At 37.7% G+C, this 23775-nt stretch overlaps 1 protein-coding gene across 3 annotated transcripts in view; it reads right to left on the bottom strand.

Annotated features, from left to right (window-relative positions):
* HNF4G (hepatocyte nuclear factor 4 gamma) overlaps positions 1-23775 on the bottom strand; it is a 91605-nt gene that overhangs the window by 12412 nt on the left and 55418 nt on the right. For 2 of the 3 annotated variants that reach the window (XM_079795812.1, XM_079795811.1), the window contains exons 3-6: positions 10081-10252; positions 6272-6366; positions 3055-3161; positions 1187-1342 (exon numbers count right to left, since the gene is read on the bottom strand). In XM_079795812.1, coding sequence (XP_079651938.1) covers positions 1187-1342; positions 3055-3161; positions 6272-6366; positions 10081-10226 — 504 coding nt within the window. In that variant the 5' untranslated portion in view covers positions 10227-10252. Of the gene's footprint in view, positions 1-1186; positions 1343-3054; positions 3162-6271; positions 6367-10080; positions 10253-13809; positions 14761-23775 lie in introns of those variants that run through there. The other variant, XM_079795813.1, reaches the window with a different exon arrangement.

The following is a 23775-nucleotide window of genomic DNA, read 5'->3' as shown; positions in this document are numbered from 1 at the left end:
TTTCTGGTTGTATAAATATTTTGTCCTTTGAATTTTAAACAATTGCACCTTTCCCTTTTTTTGTTTTTGTGTGTCCGTAATAAAGAACACTGGTCAGAGAATGTAAGACATACACGGAATAAACTACATATCCTGGTTTAGTCAATGTGCAGGAATTGGAAATTTTCAAATTATTTGCATCTACAAGATATTATATACTGCTTAGATGGAAGAGTTCAAAATGAATCTGAAACTAATAATCTAATCTTCATAGACTAATTAAGAAACTAAAGCTTTTAGCTAATAATTAAAATATCTTAATGTATGTATGACAAAGCATGACAATATATGTATTAGGAAAAATTATTATATAGAGAATTTTCTCTATTTCTCTGTAGATTTCAGAACACGATTCTACAGATTTTTTTGCTAGACATATAATTTTTATACAGTAATGCTAGAATAAAATTGTCAATATACAAAGCAAAATTTTATATGTTAATTGTATAATGTGCCCACAAAGACACCAATACACCTGTATGGTTTCCTCTAGGAGTGGCCTGGAATTTCTGAGAAATTTCACAGGTTCCTTCAGTAAGCACCCAGACACAATAGTGCACCATTTACCTCCCAGGCAATTGCTCTGCAATTCTTTGTCTCACAATGGCAGTTATTTGCTATCTGTCTCAAGTTTTTTAAAAATATATATGTTTTTAATATGTATTTTTTTTAATTTTTTAGAGAGAGAAAGGGGGAGGGATAGAAAGATAGACAACATCAATGCAAGAGAAACATCCATTGGTTACCTCTTGCATGCCCTCTACTGGGGATCAAGCCAGCAACCCGGGCATGCTGACCGGGAATCAAACCAGGGACCTCTTGGTTCTTGGTTCGACTTTCAACCACTGAGCCACACAAGCTGGGCTCACTTAAGCTTTTTACACTCCAAGAAGGGATAACTGTCTTGCTCAACTTTATCAAATCAATAAATATGTAAGACCTAAAATAGGAGTTAAACGGCTGTGCCTCCAATAGAACAAGGAGGTGAATGGATAAGAAAACCAATCTTTTTCTCATGAGATAATTTCACCTTTGTCAAATATGGTAAATCTATTATAAACATAATTAAAAGAACACAAAAAACTGGGCAAAGTTCAAAAAACAGTTGTGGGTTTTTTTAAGCATTCAGAATTTCTTTAACTTCTACCTGATCATCCAGCGGTAACTCGCAGAAGGCAGGGATATATTTTGCCCATTCAACCAAGACCAAGAGCTGCTGTTTCATAGATTCACAGACATCACCAATGTTTGCAATTTTCTTCACATTTATGTCTGTGCTCACACCAGGGCTTGAGGCTGACATCTAGCATGAACAAGAACATTATGTTAACTTCTCATTTAAAACAAGACATAACCAATAACCTCTTTTTTCGATGATTGCAATAAGTGAATGCCATTGAAGTGGCACCATCATTGTCACAATATCTTGAAATATGCTAAATTTTTCAACTGAGAACTGAAATACCTTTCAGTACAAGTTTAATTGAAAACATTCCCTGCATAGCACATACTGTGGGAACACTATCTCCTTTTAATGGACACAATTGTAGAAAAAGTTACCCAACTTTTGGGGAGTGCCATAATCTAAAATGACTATACAAAGAAATAACAGAGTATTTACATGAAATATGCTCTGTGGTTTCCTTTTTCATTAAAAAGTGATATTTCCATTAAGAAAATTCCATCCTTAATTTGTTGAAAATATTTACAGTGGATAAAGTTTAACAAGAAGATTTATGTTCTGCACTAAATAGAAACCCATAGAAATAAAATCAAGAAACCAACCTTTGACTTAGCAACATTAACAAGCTTAACCTAATGATCATTTTTACAACTATATATAATTTTGAACTCTATAAAAATATAAGTGGTGTCAACATGCCCTTCTGCTGAAGAAATGACTTTCTGAAAGTTCTTATGAACTTTTCTGACTTTCTGAATGCGTGTGTACGTGTCTTTCTGTAGTGTGTCCTTCCTCACACCTCCCCCTAAGCCATTCTCTAAGCGCTTTATATGACCATCAGGTAATCTGCAGGCAATGATGATGATAACGGTGAGGTTAACCTCATCATATTACCCTTGTGTTATCAAAAATGAAAGTAGTTGCACTGACTCATTATAGAGCTGGATTAATAGTTAGCTATTTCATAATTTGCTTTATAATAGAAAAAATATCACTAACCTTTCTAATAGGAGCAATGCTAAAATAAACTCACTGAAAGGGCTTGTTTATTTGATTCTTTTTAAAATTGTGTTTCTTTATTGATTAAGGTATTACATATGTGTCCTTATCGCCCCAAAGCCCCCTCACCCCCTCACTCATGCCCTCACCCCATTTGATTCTTAAGCCACTGTTACTTATGTAGATAACGAATATCCTATGTCAAACTTCAGAACTGATGTTCTCACACTAGAAACTTCAACTTTCTCCTGCACTTTTCAAAATCTGGCTCTTCCCTTAAACACCTATTTCCGAAGCAGGTGCCAAGGTGAGTTCTTGAGTCTAGAAACTGTTTGTAAGGAAGGAAGCTCTGATGATCTGTCTCAACCAAACTCCCCAAAAGCTGTGGTAACTGATTTTACACATTCAACCAACAAAACGAGATACTCCCCCCAGAGCCCTGTGCCACACATTAAGTATTTCAAATGAACTTTGTAAACAAATGTGTTATTTTACAACCTTCCACTGAAATACATTTCATCGTCCCATTCGTAAATAGGAACTGGCCCAGAAAACATCACAGTGCAGTCAACAGTCCGACCAATATTTTCAAAGTAAAACTCTTGAATTTGCATAAATGTGATTTAGGTTAGTAATGAGCACATTTGAAAAAAGTTAGATTATTTCAGCATTACACCTAAACAGCCAGTTGATTCTATAAGCAGGGTGGGGTGCTGGTGCATTTGATTCTAGAAGCGGGGAGGGGTGCTGGTGCATTTGATTCTAGAAGCAGGGCGGGGTGCTGGTGCATTTAATTCTATAAGCAGGGCAGGGTGCTGGTGCGCGGTGGGTACCTGTCGAGACCGCATTTCTGCCTGTGCCAGCGTGTTAATGGAGGGGATGTTGGTGCCATCGAAAGTGCTTCTTCGGGTGCTGATTCGATCACGTTCATTTTGCACAGCTAGGGAAGAAAAATCACAATGTCTACTGGTCGCTTCTGTTCACTACGTGTCACAAAGTAAAGTACGGAAAGTGAGAAGGGATGCTTCTAAAAGACCTGGGGATGTAGAGAAGTGTGATTGAAGACACTTCTCATTCTGTGTCACTTTTAAAGACAGACAGAGCCAGGCTTGTCACTTGAGCTCAAAAAATATTGCCTGTTGGGATTTCATGATGGCATGCATGTTAGAAAGTGTCAGGTCAGCCAGTTCAGGCATGCTGTATTTCAATAAGATGGTTTTCCAAACTCTTAGAGTTAATAAAACCGTGAGGTAACTGGAGGAAGAGTATCGCCCATGAGTTTGACCAGGTCAAAGATAAGAGTGTATTCACTATCAGAGATATGAGTCAAGTTGAAACCTCCATTTTCTTATTCTTCTAAGCCATGAGCAAAAATGGAAAGAAAATTTAGTTTAGTTATGGTGATCTTAAGATTGCAATCTTATGATCTCTTAGGAAACAATGTTCTTGGAAAAGTTTATAAACATGAATCAAGCCAAAGGCACAGCAGGTAGGACAGGACGTCTCTCCTGAGAAGACTGAGGTTGGAAATGCAGCATTTGGGAAGGTGAAGAAATCCCCCTGTTATAGATTGACCTTTTTTTAGTAGAGGAAGAAAGAAAAATGTGTACCCCCAAATTTCTTATTGAAAACTAAAATTCTCAATAAAATTTCCTAAAACTAATAAGGATGAATAAGAGGGGTCTGACTTGTGTATTTGTCACATAAAGAATAACATAGGTCACATGTTAAAGTTGGATTTCAAAACTTAGGAGGTAAAATGATCTCTCTTAACCAAAAAGAATGGAAACAAGTCCTGTAGCCCCTAAATTATTTAAGTTAATGCTCTGCCGTGTTCTGCTGGAAGGATAAAACAGTGAACTATCATAGTTTTTAATGCAGTTATTTTTTTATTTAAAAAACTCACTAATTTCTGCCCAGCCAATGTGACTCAGTGGTTGAGTGTCCACTCAAGACCCAAGAGGTCACCAGTTCGATTCCTGGTCTGGGCACATGCCCGAGTTGAGGGCTCAATCCCCATGTTTCTCTCTCATTGATGTTTCTATCTCTTTATCTCTCTCCCTTCCTCTCTTTCTAAAATTATAATTAAAATAAACAACTTTGTATTTTAAAAATTCACGAATTTCTATGCTCAAATCTACTATCTATCCAAAACGTACCAGTAACTATTAACTCATTAATTTGTAAGATAAAATACTGAACGTTTTGCCTTTAAGAGTGAGTAGGTTTTAAGTTGGACTAAATCAATAATATTTTATTTAAAAATCTTATTTACTGGCAGCTTATCCTTCTCCCCTTCTTTCCTTTCTTTCTTTCTTTTCTTTCTTTCTTTCTTTCTTTCTTTCTTTCTTTCTTTCTTTCTTTCTTTCTTTCTTTCTTTCTTTCTTTCTTTCTTTCTTTCTTTCTTTTTTGCAGAAATTGTCATTGACTTTCAGCCTAAACTAATGAAATACATTTATGGAGATAAAAATAAAAATGTAAGTTATGCTTTTATGAATTGAACTTACATGATCAATCTTTAGAAAAATGCTAAAATATATCATGGACATTTGTAACCTTCCTACTGCTAAAGTTTTCAACAGAAAACCATGTTTATGGACATTTCCACCTTAAACTGGGTATGATGCTATCATTGTAAATTAGGGAAATACAACCACGCTAAAATCCAAAAGTTACTTCCTAATCTATTTAGAAAATACTAATGTATTATTCTGTGAATAGATGATATAATTTCACTATTTTTGAAAATAATTCATATAAAAAAGAGTAAAACTCTTAAAGGAAATAAAGGATGGTGATCTGCAAGTGGAGATGGATGAAAATGATGGGCAAAGTATGTAATCAACCCATATACTATCTGATATGCCACTAGATATAAACCATTTTTTAAAATAGTTTATTGATTTTTAGAGAGAAGGAAAAGGAGAAGAAACATCGATGTGGATTGATGCGTCCTACACACCCCCTACCAGGGACTGAGCCTGCAACCTGGGCATGTGCCTTACCTGGAATAGAACCAATAACCTTTTGATGCAGAGGATGATGCCCAACCAACTTAGCCACACTGGCCAGGGCAGGCGAAAGTCATTTTTAAATAGGAAAGTGCCTCTCCTTTAACTCTGGGAACTTTCATTTGCCTTCTTTTTTGAGACTAGCAACCTGAACAAAACTATTGGAACTTTGGTCTCTTTAAAATATTGAGGGTCAAAAGAAAAAACTAGCTATGTTCAAGATAGGTTTGATACATCTTACATTTCTAAAGAATAGTGATTTGATTCCATTAATTTCTTAATAGTTTGTGAAATAGTTCTGAAAACTATCTCTGTGTATATGACTGGCACAGGAGTATGGAAAAAACTGATATGCATAAATCTTATAGTGACTATTCCCTGCCAAATGTTTAAATGTGTTCAATACCTTTCTAAATTAACCTTAGTTAGGATGTAGGATAATAAAACCATATTAGTTAATATGTTCAAAACGGAATTGCTCACACTAAAATAGAGTTTCCATTCTATGTCTCTCTTCCTCAACAGAAGATAAGCTCCACGAGGGGGAGAAATATTCTATTATGTTAACTACTGAGACCTCAGCACCCAGGGGAAGTAGCAGTGCTCAATAAATATTGGTTAAATAAATACATGAATGCATGCACAGTCCTTGTTCAGTTAATGTTTATAAAATAAAGGTATTCAATCTTATTGACAGTAATAAAAAATGTCCTTAAAAATACAGTTATAATTTCAACTGATTAATAGATATTGGCCATCTATTTTTTGAACAGGATGTTGGAATGTTATTTACACAATAGTTTTGTTGACAGGTGTAACACAACAGTAAAAAAAAATGGCATCTGGACTTAGTCATCAAATAAAGACTGGGTGTCAGTGACCTTGGGTAAATCCTTAAACTCAAGGAATTCTTAAACTCAAGGATTCTTCATTAAGAAAAATCAGAACTCATGTGAAAATGTTATTATGATGAAATGAGAATGTGTGTATAACACTCTTCATCAATAATGTTAAATATCATTAGTGTGTTATATGTTACCTTCTTTCTTCATTCCTGCTCTAAAACACTTTCTTAATCGACAATATCTGCATTGATTTCTTTTGTCCTTGTCAACAACACATTGCCGACTGAACCTATAATATTAAAAAAAAAAAGATGTATTAATTTTTCAGATAATTATTTGTGGAAAGAAGCAAAGAAACAGACAAATAGACTTTAAATAAGTATGCCCAAATTTGGCCCAATAGAAAGAATGTATAAGAGCAATTAACTGAATGCTCATATATGATTCAAAAACACAACAAAACAAAAAAAGAACAATAAACTGACTTTTCCAGATTGTGAACATTTGTAGCTTTCCTCCTGCTGTCATTTCTAACATAAAACCATGATCAGCACATACATGGGAATAGAAGCCTCACCTCCCATGTAGGCTTTAGAATAAAATAAAACTGAATGACAGTGCGCATGGTCATTTCTATCATGAGTCATGAAAGCCAAGCCTAGTGTAAACATCTTTGACATATAAATCTCAATTGCCTGTTGCTAAAGGTTTTCGGTGTGATGGAGTCTATATCAGAACTTCATTCCTCTGCACTTTCATGCTTTTCTCATTGTAAATATTCTTCACCTCATTTTAAATGTGTTTCACATCCGATTAAAGTTTACTCTAAATCAGTGTTGGGCAACCTTTTGAGCTTGGTGTGTCAAACTTCGCCAAAAACTGAGCATAACTCGGGTAGTGTGTCACTTTGAGGAAAAAACTAACTCCAAGACTCTAGTCGCAAATGTTTCATCCTCAGGAGCAGCAAATGTTTCATCCTCGGCATGCGGCCTCGTGTCATCAGAAATGGCTACGCATGTCAGTGCTGACACGACACGCGTGTCATAGGTTCGCCATCACTGCTCTAAATAGATGCCCAATTACATGGTAAGAACAGCATTGAGTAGTCTCTGCACAATTAGATGTCACCTCACATCCACTAAAATGGCTCTAATCAGGAAAAAAAAAACAGACAATACCAGTATTGATGAGGATGCATAAAAATTGGAACTTTCCCACATCACTGGTCATAATATAAAATGCTGCAGCTGCTAAGGAAGAAAGTTTGGCAGTTTTTTAAAAAGCTAAACATAGAGCTATCATATGATCCAGAAATTCCACTCCTAGGTATCAACCCAAAAGAAAGAAACCATATGTTCACACACAAACTTGTACACAAGTGTCCATAGCAGCATTATCCTAGTAGCTAAAAGGTGGGGACAACCCTAATGCCCATCAGTTTAATGTGGTTCCCCCACACAATGGATATTATAAATAACAATGAACAGGAATGGAGTTCCGATACATGCTAGGACTTGGCTGAACCTTGAAAACACTATTTTAAGTCAAAGAAGTCAGACACAAAAGGCCACATGGTATATCATTTCACTTACATCAAATGTCCAGAAGAGGCAAATGTGTAGACACAGAAAGTGGACTAGTATGTGCCTCATATTGGTGGGGAGGAAGTTGGTGGGAAAGGGTAGTGACTGCTAAGGGGTAAGAGGTCTTTATAGGATGATGAAAATGTTCTAACTCGGTTGTAGTGATGATTGCAACTCTGTGGACTGAATTGTACACTTTAAAAAAAAAAAAGGAGTACCATTTCTGGAATTAGACCTGAAGCTTGATTCCCACATCCACCATTCTTGATAGGATTTGGCAATGTAATTGAATGCCCACCCCCCCCCCCCAGTTAATTTACAATTGTAAGATAGGGAGGGCTTGCTGTAAAGGTGGTTATGTGAATGTCCTTTAAAGACTTTGGGACAAGTATTAAACATATAGTAAGCAATAACATTTCTTTAAAATTCTGGCTTAATATTATCCATATGTATATCCCTGATTACTTGTGGTTGATTAGTAATGATGAGAATTAAATAACATATTTTGTGATCTATATAAAATATTTCTTATAAAAATATGAATGGCTACTAAATATGAAATGAGTATAAAGCCTACTATAGATGAACTGAGCTGGAAGAGAGACATACTTTCTGGATGAGGAAAAAAATCATTGTTCATTTGAGAATACATGGCTGAATATGGAATATATGTATTCCATTTTACATGAATACATGCAAAATGGAATACATATGCATTAAGCACCTACTGTGTATAAGATCCTGGTGTAGGGATTAAACAGAGAAATATTATCTATCTCTTCCATCAAGGAAACTACAATCTAGTAGGGTACACATACAAGTTTACAGACAACCATAATAAATAATCTATTGTGAGAAGTATTGAGACAGTAATTTAAAGTGCTTGGAAGGGCAAGTCCAACTTCAGTGTGATGGAAGAGTTAGAGTGGAAATGAAATTAGTAAATCTAAGAGAATGGATAAATTTAAAAACCAGCAAAATGTGTTTAAAAAAAACATTTATGATCCTAAACTTGTATCAATATAATAATTTTCCAAATGGAGAATTGTAGCATTTGCCTAAGAGCAAAATATGTAAAGAAGGCCAAGGTGGTAGCAATACTCATGATGGGAAGGTGTGAGTCAACTCTACATGTTGGTGGAATCGTTTCTGAATTTCCTAAAGTTGCTATGGTAACACTCCTTTCCTACTTTTCTCAGATAGGAATCATGGAAATCTTGAAAGCCCTTTATGCTGCTGATAGACTCTGATTGTTAAGAGTTTTTGATGGATTTTGTTATTTGGATTGTTATTTTTCATATCTATGGATTTCACCTTTAACAGAACACATGACTCAAAAAAGTACTGTTTACCTGTTATTTTGTATTTATTTTTGTTGATGATTTTGGAAATCTACTTGGTCTACATTTTATCTTTGGAGTTTTGCTGTTTATAAAAGCAAGATCTATCTAAATATTATTTTTTTGTTTACCAAAAAGCTGTTAAAGTGAATGATTTACTTTTTTTTTTTTTTTTTTTTTTTTTTTTTACATACTAAGGTTTCCTGGAAAAATTACTAGAAAATACTAGTTAAATATTCGGAGAGTTATGTATTAACTTTTCTACACCTTTAGAAATCAAATGATATAATGCTGGGAAAGAATTAACTTCTTCCCAGGCACAATCTGCACTCGAGAACTGTCATTCTCAACACTCACTGTGACATATCTAACCCTCGATTGTGCTATGACATTGACTAGACATTAAAACAGAAAAGCCAGCCCATTAGAAATGTGGGACACGTAAAATACAGTTTTAGATAAAATGTTAAATTCAATGGCAAAACTGTGGCACGAGAAATAGATTTAAAATTTTAGAACTGAAAATACAAATTCATCCATTAACTTAAAAAAGCTTAAAAAAAAAGCTACCAAAATCATCTGAAATTTTATAATTTTGTTTGAAAAGACTCAAGATATAATGATGGTTAAAAGAACACCAATACTTCAAAAAGGATGTAAATTGTGAAACCATTGAAATGCAGATTTAAATATGCCTATTGGTGTATGAACATGTGGTGAAACAATAAAGAAATACCAGGAAAAAGACAGAAACTTCCGACAACAGTCCCCTCTGGGAGAGAGGGAAGAAAGAGAAAGCCTTCGGGGAGGTGTCCACTGGGCTCCAACTATATTGGTCTAAGGTGAGTGATAAGTATGTGGCATTTTTTATATATTTTGTATAACTGGATAGTTTATAAAAGAGAACCACCTTGGTGAATACGCGGCCTGCTTACACACCCAACCATCCTCATTCTTAAAGCAGCTTACAGAGTGTGCTCTCAGGGATACAGAAATAGAAAAGCTCTGAATGGTCCCCTTCTTGCATGCCTTTTGAAACACCTCCACAGATGCCTTTCCTAAGAGGAGCGTTTCAGGTACCTGCACGAATACACGTGGCTCTTGCGAATGCTGCGTCTGAAGAAGCCCTTGCACCCGTCACAGCTGGACGCTCCGTAGTGCTTCCCCGTGGCTCTGTCCCCACATATGGCACACAGACAGTTGACCCCGTTGTCTGCGGTATTCATACTTGTCGTCTCTGGGGCAGAACTATCTGTTCAAAAAAAAAGGGGGTGGAGTAGAGTTTGAATAAATAAGTTGAATAAATAAGAGAGAGTAGAACAGAAACTAGAAAACCAGTTTTGAATAAATAAGTTATAATATCCATTGTGGGGGGGAACCACAGTTCTAAAATAAATAAGGCAGTACTGAGTCTTTCTAGTTACATCGCCCAACCAAATATTCAGAGGCTTGAAACAGTCCACTCCTTGGTCTCTTGGAGGCCCCACATACTGCTTCCTTTGAACACGGGCTGCTTCCGCCAGTCTTCATCCATTCTCTCCTCTGACTGTTAGACGCTGGGACACCACAGGGCTCAGTCCCCCAACCACACTCTTTCTCAAGGGCAGCTTATCTAGTCCCACAACATTACATATGATCTGTATGATTAACAGCCCCAAATTTTATCTCCAACCCCTGTGTCTCCCACAGGCATCAGTCTGAAATGCCCAAATACCTATTTAACAACTTCACTTTGCAATTTAAGAGGAATTTTAAATTAATGTATACAAACAGAACCCCTTGATTTTCCTTCTAGAACATGTTCTTCCTTCAGTCTTCCATATAGGTCTATAGTACCATCCAGAACCCAAGGCCAATAACCTACGAGTCTTCAATGGATTCTCTCCTTATCACTCATACCCAATCCAATAGTAAAGTCCATTTTTAAAATACATAGAGAACCCATAACTTTTCTCCTTTTTACAATGGCCAGCCTTATCCAATTCACCATAATCTTCCCCCTGGGTCATTGCAATAGCCTCCTGTCCAAGTTCTCTCCTTTCATCCTTGCTCCCTACTGTTCATTACTCCAAAGCCCCACAGTGCTCCTGGTATAAGAAAGCCACATCTTACCAGCCTTCTGCATCCAACCCTCAGACACAGGTAAGTAACACGGTGGCTTCTGAAGCTCCATGGATACAGCCCCTTCCCACCTCTCCCATTCCATCATCTAGTACTATCTACTTTTCACCCTGTTCACCGTCCACCAGCAAGGTGGCCTTTTTTCTCCTTGAAGTCTTTTTTTTTTATCTCAGGGCCTTTACACTTGCTATTCCTTCTGCCTGGAAGGAAAGTTCTTCATAGAAAATATCTTCCAACTGGTTTTCCAGTTTCTGTTCTACTCTCTCATTTTCTGTGAAATATTCTCTGAACCTCCCAGAGTCACTTCCCATCTTCCCTTCAAGTAGAACCTAGAACACCGATTATTTAAAAAATAATAATAATAACTGATTTATTATCTTAAATTATATTCTGTAATGGTCTTCCCATTTATTATCCATCTCTGTCTATAGAATACAAACTTTGTGATGGCAGAGCATTTAATCTGTCTCATCCACCTTTGCTGTCTTCCAGCTCTAAGAACTGCGCTTGGCATAAAGTGGGATCTACTATATAGTTATGAAGAAACAGGCTTTAAAAATCCACAGATAATTTTACTTAAGTATTTAAATGAGTTAATGTTGTTGACTACATCTTTAAAAATCTGTATGTACTCGCCCTGGTCTGTGTGGCTCAGTTAGTTGGGCGTTGTCCCAGGTCAGGACACATGCATGGGTTGCGGGCTCAATTCTGGGAGGGTGTGTACAGGAGGCAGTCAATCAATGTTTCTCTCTTCCTCTCTCTCTCCCTTCCTCTCTCTCTAAATATCAACAAAAGATATTTTTTTAAAAAACCACTACAAAGGGCTTAAAAAATCTGTATGTACTTAAAAGATACTGAATATGTAAGGTAATATTTTAATTTATATAATTATATAATATTAACATAATAACAATTCATTCTTATATCTCCAAAATAACAAAAGATAAAATGAATGGTTGTCATGTCCCAAGTACATTCTGTAACAACATATATATATTCTATTTACTAATACTTCTGAGTAGACAGATATTATCTATATATATATAAAAGCCTAAGAGACCGATGGAACAACCAGAATGACCAGTCGCTGTGATGTGCACTGACCACCAGGTGCAGATGCTCAATGCAGGAGCTACCCCCAGCCTGCAGACCCCAATCACCGATAGGGCCTGCTGGCCAACCTCCTGGTCCCTCCCCCTGCCTAGGCCCCCTGGCTGGGACAGGGAGCTGGGGGTGGGTGACAGCGGACACGGTGACGAGGGAAGGGGGGGAGGAGGGGAGGTAGGGAGGCAGGGAGGTGGGGAACCTGATTGATCCTGATCACCAGCCAGGCCTAGGGACCCCACCCATGCACAAATTCCATGCACCGGGCCTCTAGTCATGTATAATTTCATCAAGTGAAAAAAATAATAAGAATATGCTTAAGGTTAACCATGTGACTTATAGTACTCAAATGTAGGAATTTTTCTTTTGGTAACATAAACAAAATAGATACTAGAAATAGGCAGCTAGAAGTATTTTAGAATTGAGAGCATTCTATGATTATATGAAAAACTTCAACTGCTTTAAGTTTAATGTTTTACTCATGTTATTAACAATATTATTAGAAGAAAATAAGACCAAAACCATTTTGAAAAATCAATTATTTTAGTAAATACTTATGGTATGCCTATCCCTACTATTAGCAATCTATAGTCTTTTTTAAAAATCATGATTCTACTGAAATAAATAATACTCTGTTAAATATTTCTCATCAAATCTAAATATAAGGAACCCAAACAGTGACTTTCTAAGATTTGCACTATTGATTCATTTTAACTCTCTTTGTGCTAAAATTTCAGAATTCATCTTCTGACAATTTGTAATACTTGTTCCACCAATAATACAACATAGAAGAAAATTAAGATGATCTGAGTATGTTACATTCTCAATTCTGAACACACACACACACACACATTTTCCAAACTACACATAATTACTAGATTTTAGGAGTTCTATCCATTATAACTGATCTTAGACAATATTTTTACTTAAAAATAAATTTAAAGTCAATGGTGAACTATATTATAAAAAGATCTGAACCCTAAACAACTCATGTCTTATTTAAAGTTAAAATGTTACAGTAGATACATACCAAGAGCTTTTGAGGCTAAACATTAGCTTGTCAAGTGGGGTTATAATATAAACCTTTATTTCCTTTCATATTTGTGTGCATTGCAAAAACTTGGTAGTAATTTTCAATGCAGTTTCTCACTGGCAGCAATGGGAACTGGAATAATGAAGTAGGGGGCAACCAGGAAAACTGTCCAGTGTTCTATAGAAACTCTGTCCCATTTGTCATTTAAATGTTGCCTAGAAAATATACTTTACAGCCAATCTGCCAATGTTACTTATTACTGTGATTTACAGTAAACAAAATAACTCTTTTTACCTAACTGGGCCATGACAGAATTCTGAGGTTACTTTCTTAAGCATAACTAGGCTTTTTCTATCTCAGACATAAAATGGCCAGAGCATTATTAATTTAAAATTTGTGATGAAGTCCAGAAGCTCAGATGTGTGGCTTTAAAATGTGAGTCCCAATGTATCCCGCAGTAAAGCCTGGGACTACCACCCTGGGAAGCTCACTCTGACTTCTCCCACTATACTTACTTAAAAATATGTATTTATAAGCAGATGAGAACTCACCATTTGAATTATACAGAATCTGCATGGTTTCAAATTCCAAGGTTGTATACGTTGGGTCCAAAACTTCACTGTAATTTGCCATATCCATGTCCAGGATCGGTTCCGATACCCTCATCATTGACTTAGAGACACACATCCAAGGCCTCCACAAGCCCGGGCTGTGTGAGGGCTGCCAGGCTTTCAATCTGCGAGTGATAACCCCAAGTTAACTGTAACTGAGTGACTCAAGAGAGGCCGGGGGCGGAGCCGCAAAGCTGTAAGCTCCTTCAGCAGGCCAGCTTGGCTCCTGGCTTCTGCTTTATGGCATACGAAAGCAATTTCCTGTGATAATCTTGGAATGTTGCATGAAATCACCTTACCTGAAGTGCTTAGTGGACTAACTTGATTTCCTAAATTGATTTCCAGTAGATAATAAATGATGCCATTAAGAGGATTCAACATAGAAAAGAGAATCGAGTGTCAGGTTTTAAATTGTAATTGAACCAAGATTTATCCCATTGAAGGGGCTGAAATCACATACTACATGTTCCCAAAGATGGGACTTTACCACTGTAAATGTGATAAGTCACAATGCTAAGTTAACACTTAACATAAGCTCTTAACAATTTCAAGTGTTCTTAACCATACAGTAAAGCTAACTTTGTTTATGTTATAATAAAACAAGCTTGTAATTTGAAATGACAGGGATTTATGATATATTTCAGTAGCAGCCTGGGCATAACCTTAATAAGGCCTTTAACATATTCTCTCTAACTATCAATGTATGAGTCTGTGTCCCTTGCGTGTGTTTGCAAACCTCCCAAGGGCAGAAGCATTGAATAAATAATTGTGACATGAATAAGGTTCCATTTCTTTAGACTTCTGATGCCTATTATATTCTAGGTATTAACCTGAAATAAAGCCTTCCCTCACCAGTGTGGATCTACACAATCCCATCACCAACCCTCTGTATCTAACTTCCGTATAGCACCCGATATCTTTTATGTGTATATGTGACAAAGAGCATTTAGAAGATAGTAGTCAATGATTATATTTTACTTCTGAGAATACATTTATTAATTTTGTCTTCTAAGAAAAAGTTCCACCTACGGTTACACTATGAAGTCAGAATTTTGTTTCTATGTTTGTTAAAGATTACTACAAGGTATTATTTCTTACTCAAAATTTTAAAACTATAAAACTTGTAATTAAATTTGTAAAGAAATTACTGTATTTTTCACCTGGGCAGGCTAGGCTGGCCTCTTAAACTCAAAACCACATGAAGAATTGTGAAGACAACGGCAGAGTCACCTTAGCCACAAGTCACTGAATCAAACAGCGATCCCAAAATAGCTCTCTTGCCTTCATATTCTGTAGTCTCTTAATTGTGAGAATAATATTTGTGGGATACATTTTATGGGCTGGTTTTCTTTAGTGAAGGCTAACTGTAGTTATTCAGTTTTTGGAGAAGCAGACAGCAAGCAAATCCTGCGGCTTTCACGTGCATGAAGTGGTTCTCACTTGTGGTGAACTTACACAAACGTGTTTCCTGTATGAGCCGAAGGATTGAATTTTGCGCACTCTTTCTCATCTAGGTAGTAACTCACTAGTGCTGAGAGATGTCACCAATGGGTGTGCTCCAACAGAAGGAAAAGAAGAAAAAAGTAATGCAGAGAGCCCGGCCTGTGTGGCTGGGGGGTTGAGCATTGATCTATGAACTGGGAGATGGGTCGCCAATCAGTCTTGGCAAGGTTTCTAGCTTGATCCCCAGTGTGGAGGGGCATGCGGGAGGCAGTGATCAATGATTCTCTCTCATCATTGATGTTTATATCTCTCCCTCTGCTTTCCTTTCTAAAATCAATAAACTATAATAAAAAAATATATAAGGCAGAGAACGATTCATTTTTTTCCTTTTTATTGAATTTATTGGGGTTGACACCAGTTAACAAATTTATACGGGTTTCAGGTGCACAATTCCACAACACATCGCCTGTACACTGTATTGTGTGTTCACCACCCCATCAAGTCTCCTTTGAGAACCATCTCTATATATAATCTATATATATAATCTATGTATATAAAAGGCTAATATGCAAAGTGTCCCTTCAGGAGTTCCACCAGGAGAATGGGAGTTCAATCACTCACTATGACGTGCGCTGACCACCAGGGGGTGGCACTGAACATGGCAGGCAACCAGTGGCAGCAGGGTGCTGAGGAAGTGAGGGAAGGAGAAGATGAGGAGGCGGGGAGGTCGGGGAACTCCCCGGTGGCAGCAGGGGTGGTGAGGGAAGGAGGAAATGGGAGGGAGGGAACTGTGCAGTGGTGGCATGCAGGTGGCGAGGGAAGGAGGAGGTAGGGAGGTGGGGAACCTGATCGGCCCTGATCACCAGCCAGGCCTAGGGACCCTACCCGTGCAGGAATTTCGTGCACCAGGCCTCTAGTTCATTTATAAGATTGCAAAACACTAAGAAAAATGTGGATGCTAATCCCTCCTTATCTGTGGGTCATATGTTCTATGACACCCCTTCCCCCCCACAGTGGATGCCTAAAACTGTGGATTGTATTGAACCCTATATAATACTATGCTCTTTCCTATACATATATACCTATGATCAAGTTTAATTTATGAATTGGGCCCAGTCAGAGATGAACTATAACTAATAATAAAATAGAACAATTATAACAATATACTAAAGTAAAGTTATGTAAATGGCAATGGGTCCATCATCAAATAAAATGAGGGTTACTTAAAGACAAGCAATCTGATACCGTGCCAGTCACACAGATCACCAGGACAGTTACTACATGACTAACGAGAAGCTGGGCAAAGGGACAGAGCAGGAAGACAGGATCAAAACAGCATGATTTAAAACATTTTTTTTTAACTTCTTGAGTTTTCCTTTTTATATTTTCAGACCGAGAGTAACTAAAACCGTGAAAAGCAAAACCATAAATAAGGGGGAGGGGGCTATGTAAAGCTCAGGAGAACAACGTTGTCACAATGTTCTTGTTCCACCTCATCCCATGCCCACGGGCAGTATCACTATGGGGCCATGGAATTCCACTCACGGTTCATCTTGGCACAGTGGCCAAATGTAGCCCCTAGCAATTAATCAGAGCTGCCTTTTAAGATGAAACCTGCTTACCATTCATGTTATTGTTATTATTTTCTTCATTTTAAAGAGTAAAAACTGGAGAATTTCCAGAAAATACTGAAGGTCCAAATAGCAGGCATATCTCCTCAAGTGGGCAGTTTGTCTTTTAAATGATATTGGGATCTGGACACACACATACAGAATCCAGTCAGCTTCAATCTAGTAAAGGAAAGATTCTCTTTGCCCCCACCCCCATCAAATAAATTACAAAGTACAGAAATCCTCTTTTTCTTAAATTCTAGGATTTGTAATTTTACTTAACTGGTTAAGGAAATAACATAATTAAAATAGAGAATCACAAAAGTACACTTCATAGTGTATTTCACTTAAATATATATAACTAGAGGCCCGGTGCATGAAATTCGTGCATGGGGGAGTCCCTCAGCCCAGCATGCACCCTCTCCAATCCAGGACCCTCGGGGGATGTCTGACTGCCTCTCGCAATCCAGGACCGCTGGCTCCTAACCGCTCGCCTGCCTGCCTGTCTGCATAACCACCTCTGCCTGCCTGCCTGATTGCCCCTAACTGCTCTCCTACCGGCCTGATCGCCCCTAACCGCCTCTGCCTCACCCCACACCTGGGACTCAGGCTTCCCTTTCTCTGGCTGGTTGCAAGTACCCAGAACCCAGGCCAGCTTCACCCCAGCTGCAGCTGCAGGCACTGGTGCCTGGAACCGCGGGGCTGGCGGCTTGTCCCACTCCCGGGCTGCAGGTGCAGGCACAGCCGTTGGCACCCAGGATTGCAGGGCAGGCAGCTTGTTCCTCTCCCGGGCCACGGGTGCAGCCGCTGGCGCCTGGGACCGCAGGGACCGTGGGGCGTGTGGATTGTCTCTCTCCCGGGCCATAGGCGCAGGCATAGCTGCTGGCGCCCAGGACCCAGGGCGGGCGGCTTGTCCCTCTCCCGGGCCACAACCTGGCTGGTCCCCATTCCTCTCTCGTGAGCTCATTTGTGCCTGGCTGGTCCCCATTCCCCTCTCCCCAGTGTTGAGTGTCTGAGCCATTACAGTGTGATGGAGTGATGACCATTTGCATATTAGCTCTTTATTATATAGGATTTCTACCTTTTGTTTGAACAAGAATCCATTATTTGGGATTCCTTATTAATTTTTTAATAAATCTCATATGCTACCTTGATATCTAGTCTGTTTTCTTTAGTGGATAACGAAGTAAAAGCTATCTGTAAAGCAATCTGAATGTTGAAATCTACTAGAATTTTATGCTTTTTTCAAAATATTTTATGTATTCTAATCAACTTGTTTTTATCTACTTCCAAAGTATTTCTCTTGGTTTTCATAGGAGAAAAATATCTTTTTTCACACTATTTCATTGGATTATGCAATATTTAATAAAATTACAAAATAAAAGGAACAAATGCATTAACATGCTAGGTGACAAATACTAGTGACCCTTGATCACTATGTGAAGTTGCTGAGATGTCGAGGGACATTGCAGCCATATTCACAATAGCCAAGATGGAAACAACACGGAAGTCCATCAGTGGATGAATGGATAAGAAAATGGGCTCTACAATGTAATATGTTAAGCCTTAAAAAGGCGTGCACTACCATATTACCACAACATGAATGAATCCTGAAAACACAATGCTAAGTGAAATAGGCCAGTCACAGAAAGACCAAAACTTCCCAAGTCCACTAATATGAGAAATTTAAAGTAGTCAAACTCATAGATTCAAAAAGAAGAACGGTAGTTGCTAGGAGCCAGGGGGATGGAGAAATGGGGAGATACCAACCAAAGGGTATAAAATTTCAGTTAAGCAAGAAAAAGAAACCAGATCTGCTGTACAACATTGCAACAGTCAACAATAATGTGCTGTACACTTGAAAATGTGTTAGAAGAGCAGATCTCATGTTAAATGTTCTTACCCAAAGAAAATAAAAAAAGATTGATGGGGAAATAAGCTACATCATGGGAAAGTGTTCAACCTTTTTAGTAATCAGAGAAATGTAAAATAAAACAACTAATGCTCTTAAGAAAAGAAAAGGTGCCTGCTACTTAAGGAAGTTAGCCTACCTTGGTGTGCTCCACAAAGGAAGTTGAGACCCCCAGTTAAACCAGAGAGTTGGCTATGTGGAGACTGTCAGAGTTTCTCTTGTATTAATTTTTAACATGAGATAACTTGTCTTTATACATTAATTTATATCTCTTCTTGTGCCCAATCTCTACTTCTAAAATTAATGAGGCTAAATTTAGAATATTTTTTATTAGCTTAAACAAGAATAGGGAGAAGAATGAAAAGAAAAGGAAGATGGAGAAAAAGAATATGTCACAGAGAAACAATTTTAGCCAGTTACTTTTGAATTTTGAATTATGCATCATAACCACAGCAAATATCACCAAAAAAAAGATACTCTCTTTAGTATTTTTTGGTGTTTTTCCATTCAATGGTGATTGTGGAATTTTCATAATTTAGTAACTCTGATTTTTGGAAGCATGTCTGTGATGCAACTAAACAAAATAAAATTATACAATTTAACTGTATAAACCATAGGTACATGAAACAGTTAAGGTATGTGTTTACATATTTCCATGTTAAATTTCAGTTATTTTCAGGCAAACAACAGATTGATCTCACCCAGGGAGCTTTCCATTATTGCTTCAAGTACTTCTTATAAGTAAATTCATTAAGACTACATTAGGTTAAAAGCTTAACTAGTTATAAGAAAAACTTAATAATTTTATGCATGGGTGACATAGAACCAATTACCCTTTTGTAAATAAATGGGACTTACAAAAATACCATAACGTAAAGTATGAATAATTTTATTTCTAAAGGTTTAATTGGGAAAAACATCATATATTCATGCTAATTCTTTTAAAAATATTTTATATATTTTTATTGATATTAGAGACAGAGAGAAAGGGAGAGGGAGAGAGAGGAACATTGATGAGAGAGAAACATCGACTGGCAGCCTCCTGCTGGCCCCCACCTGGGTATCAAGCCCACAACCCAGCCATGTACCCTGATGGGGAATCCACCAGCAATCTCTCGGTGTACTGGACAATGCCCAACCAACTGAGCCACACTGGCCAGGCCTCATGCTAATTCTTAAGACAGTAATTTATAATAAGTAACATATATATTCTAAAGTGAAATATATAAACTTAATCTGTGCTATAAAATATAGCCAATATATATATATGGCTAATATGCAATGTGTCCACTTGGGAGTTCGACCAGGAGAATGGGAGTTCAATCGTTCGCTATGACATGCACTGGCCACCAGAGGGCGGCACAGAACATGGCAGGTGACCAGTGGTGGCAGCAGGGCGCTGAGGGAGCAAGGGAAGGAGGAAGTAGGGAGAAGGGAAGGTGGGGGGAACCACGTGGTAGTGGTACGTGGGTGGCAAGGGAAGGAGGAGGCAGGGAGGCGGGGAGGCAGAGAGGCAGGGGATCCTGATTGGCTCTGATTGCTGGCCAGGCCTAGGGACCCTACCTGTGCACGAATTTCGTGCACCGGGCCTCTAGTATATGATAAACTAAGATCTATTGAAAATCTCTCTTAACAGAGGTCACCAAATAGAGGTCACTGTGCAGGAAGCTGAGCAGAATATTACTGTTCTTTGGCATGATCTCATAGTTTGTGAACTAAGATGGACCTTCTTAGTCCTAATCGGGTCACATACCTCAGAAAGAAAGACAATATTACTTACAGAAAAAAAGTTGATTTTAAATAACACAACTAATTTTCTTGAGAAATGTTTCTCTCAGAACAATGGTTCTCTAAACTGGAATGTGAAATATGGCATTTAAGTTTATTTAGAGCAACATAACGAAAGATGAAAACAACAGAGTGTTTTAAAAAACAACTCAATTTACTATTGACTATTCAAGATAATAGCAGAAACATTTCTATCTTATCTGCAAGACTATTAAACCAGTTAAATTGTTCTAAACTTTATATTTGACTTAATCATTCCTTCATAGCGTGCTTGAAAACAGAAAACAGGCTAATAAAAATCAAGGTTATTTTCATGAAAATAATTTGAAATGTTAATATCAATATTAAAACATTCTATTTTTCAGTTATAGTTAATAATTTTTTTCTATAAACTTATTCCTTTGAGATTACTTTTCATTACCAAACATAAATACTAATTTCAAAAGCACATTAGTAGTTTCTCTTCTTTCATATTTCACCTTTTCAAGTGTGAAGGTTACACACATGTACTCACTAAAGTTCAAATGAAAAAGAATGACAATCTAAATCAACCCAGTATATCTTTCAGTGTCAGCAGGGAACCATTAAGTGGAGAACTCCAACAAATCAAATGGTTTATTAATTCAAAGCAAAGCCTCCTTTCATTTCTAAAATTAAAAAAACTCAATTTTTTTTAAAAAATCATTATTTTCCTTACTGCCACTGTCTTAAGCTAACCAGTATTCCTCTAAAAAAGAAATCTCATCTCTTCTCCATTCTACTTTAGATGAGGGAAAATAAGCATATTAAAAAATTAAACAAACACAAATAGGCATCTCAATCTTCAAAGCAAGTTGCTATTACTGACATGGAAAGAAAGATGTCTGAAATTGGCTGTAATAATCGGACTCTATTTTCAAAGAACTTCACAGATCCTTTCTTAAAGTCCAGATTACATACCATTTTTAGATAAACAAAAATAAATTTTGCTTGTCTTTTTCCCCCCATTCTTCTAGCTGATGACTTCACAGTGACCAGCGGAACACTGAGCTCACCAGGTCATTTAAACCAGTCATTTCCAACATTTGAAAAGTCTCTTAGTTTTGAAACATACTCCTATCCTATAATTGCTGACCACTCTTAAGTTAAACTGAACATTCATAGATTTGTTTGCATATGTTTAAAATCCCCCTTAAATAATTATAATTGTTCCATAGTTTATCACTCATTCATATTGTTTTTCAATTAATGTTAAGGCCAAGAAAACAATTTAAATCCTTATTTTAGACTCATCTTTAATCTGATCAATGCAAACCAACAACTCACATCACTACTAAAAAAATGCCATCCTATCTAATAAAGAGGGAATACGCTAATTGACCCTCACACCATCGCAAAGATGGCAGCACCCACAGCCAATAAGAAGGGAATATGCTAATTGACTGCCCACCCTCAAATATGGCAGCACCCACAGCCAATAAGGAGGGAATATGCTAATTGACTGCCATGCCCTCAAAGATGGAGGCGCCGACAGCCACAAGATGGCAGTGCCCAGTCCCCTCAGTCCCGCCAGGGTGGCAGGAGCACAGCAAGGCCAGGCCTGCCCCCAGGCAGGCCCAGCCACTCCGCACACCTGCCTCCGGAGTCCCTCAGTTCCCTCAGCCCCCCAGCTGCCCAGGGCCAACCGAGGTGCAGGCAAGCCTCAGATGGCTGCTGCCAGCCACCCAGGGCCGCCTGAGGCTCAGGTAATCAGGGCCGGCCAAGGCTTGCGCTGCCAGCAGTGGCAGCAGCAGAGGTGTGATGGGGCATTGCCTTCTCCTGATCGCCAGGTCGTCTCCCGCCCCTGAGGCTCCCGGACTGTGAGAAGGGGCAGGCCAGGCTGAGGGACCCCCCCCCCCATCCAGTGCATAAATTTCCATGCACCGGGCCTCTAGTTTCATAATAAAATCTAAACAAATTGGACAGAAATACACAGCATCTTGCCAAATAGTGGAATTAGTTGAGATAAACGTTACTATTCTTTATAATATTTATCATTTGGCTCAAGTTCATATTTGTTTATTTGCTAATAAAGCATCATATTAGTAAAACTAGCTCTACAAATAAATGTAAAATGCAAAACTAAAAAAGATTTGAAACTGTATTATAACTAAATCAGATGCTCTTTGGATAGACAAAAGGAGGATTGCACAGCTCAGACTTAAATGTAATCAAGAAAAAACTCTGCCTAAAGCTAAAAGGTGATCTGAGAAATCTGCATATATTAAATTTACCTTCAGGGTCAGTTGCCTTGTGATTCTAAACAGACTCTCCTTTTCAGAAGATAAGGAGCTGATTAGCATTAAATTATTAACTGGAATATAGATATCCTGGTAGGGAAAAAACAAGTCTGGATATAAGAAACATGTTAGCATTCAACAGTTATTATTTCTGCATTTCCTTTTACAATGGGCATTATCTTTGTTGCTGCTGCAAGCTCAGCAAAAGTTAGTGGAATATTTAAGATTGTGGAGGCACTCTGATACCAAAGTTGCTGCACTGCGCAAAATGCAGGCAAGGAGGTTTTCAGTTTGGGCCAATGATATATATCAAATATGTTCCGAAGAGGTATAATGTTTAGTAAAAAGGAAGCAGTTAGCCCCAGCCGGTTTGGCTCAGTGTATAGAGCGTGGGCCTGTGGACTGAAGGGTCCTGGGTTCTGGCTATGGGCACGTACCTGGGTTACAGGCTCCTCTCCACCCTGGCCCTGGTCAGGGCCCATACAGCAGGCAACCAATCAATGTGTTTCTCTCATATTGATATTTCTCTCTGTCTTTCCCTTTCTCTTCTACTCTCTCTAAAAATCAATGGAAAAATATCCTCAGGTGAGGATTAAAAAAAAAATGGAAGCAGTTAATATGTTGACTGACAGACTAGAACATTGGAACATGTGTATTATGACTGTTAAACTTTAATATCTGGAGTACCTGGGAGCCAATACATATATACGTACCACATGCACTCATACATGCATTCATACATACATGAGTTAATATTTCATTTCAAAAAAGTAGTAGATTATATAGACAGTCATACACTCAAGAACTGCTCAATGTTCCTCCTAAATCTTTTTTATATACATAGGGAGAACGACATATTAATGTGATATTATCAAACTAAATATTTGCACTCCAT

This window comes from Cnephaeus nilssonii (genome assembly GCF_951640355.1).
Source record: "Cnephaeus nilssonii genome assembly, chromosome: 18".
NCBI lineage: Eukaryota > Metazoa > Chordata > Mammalia > Chiroptera > Vespertilionidae > Cnephaeus > Cnephaeus nilssonii.
Note: the sequence above shows the minus strand (reverse complement) of the source record. Positions and strands in the feature narration are given on the sequence as shown.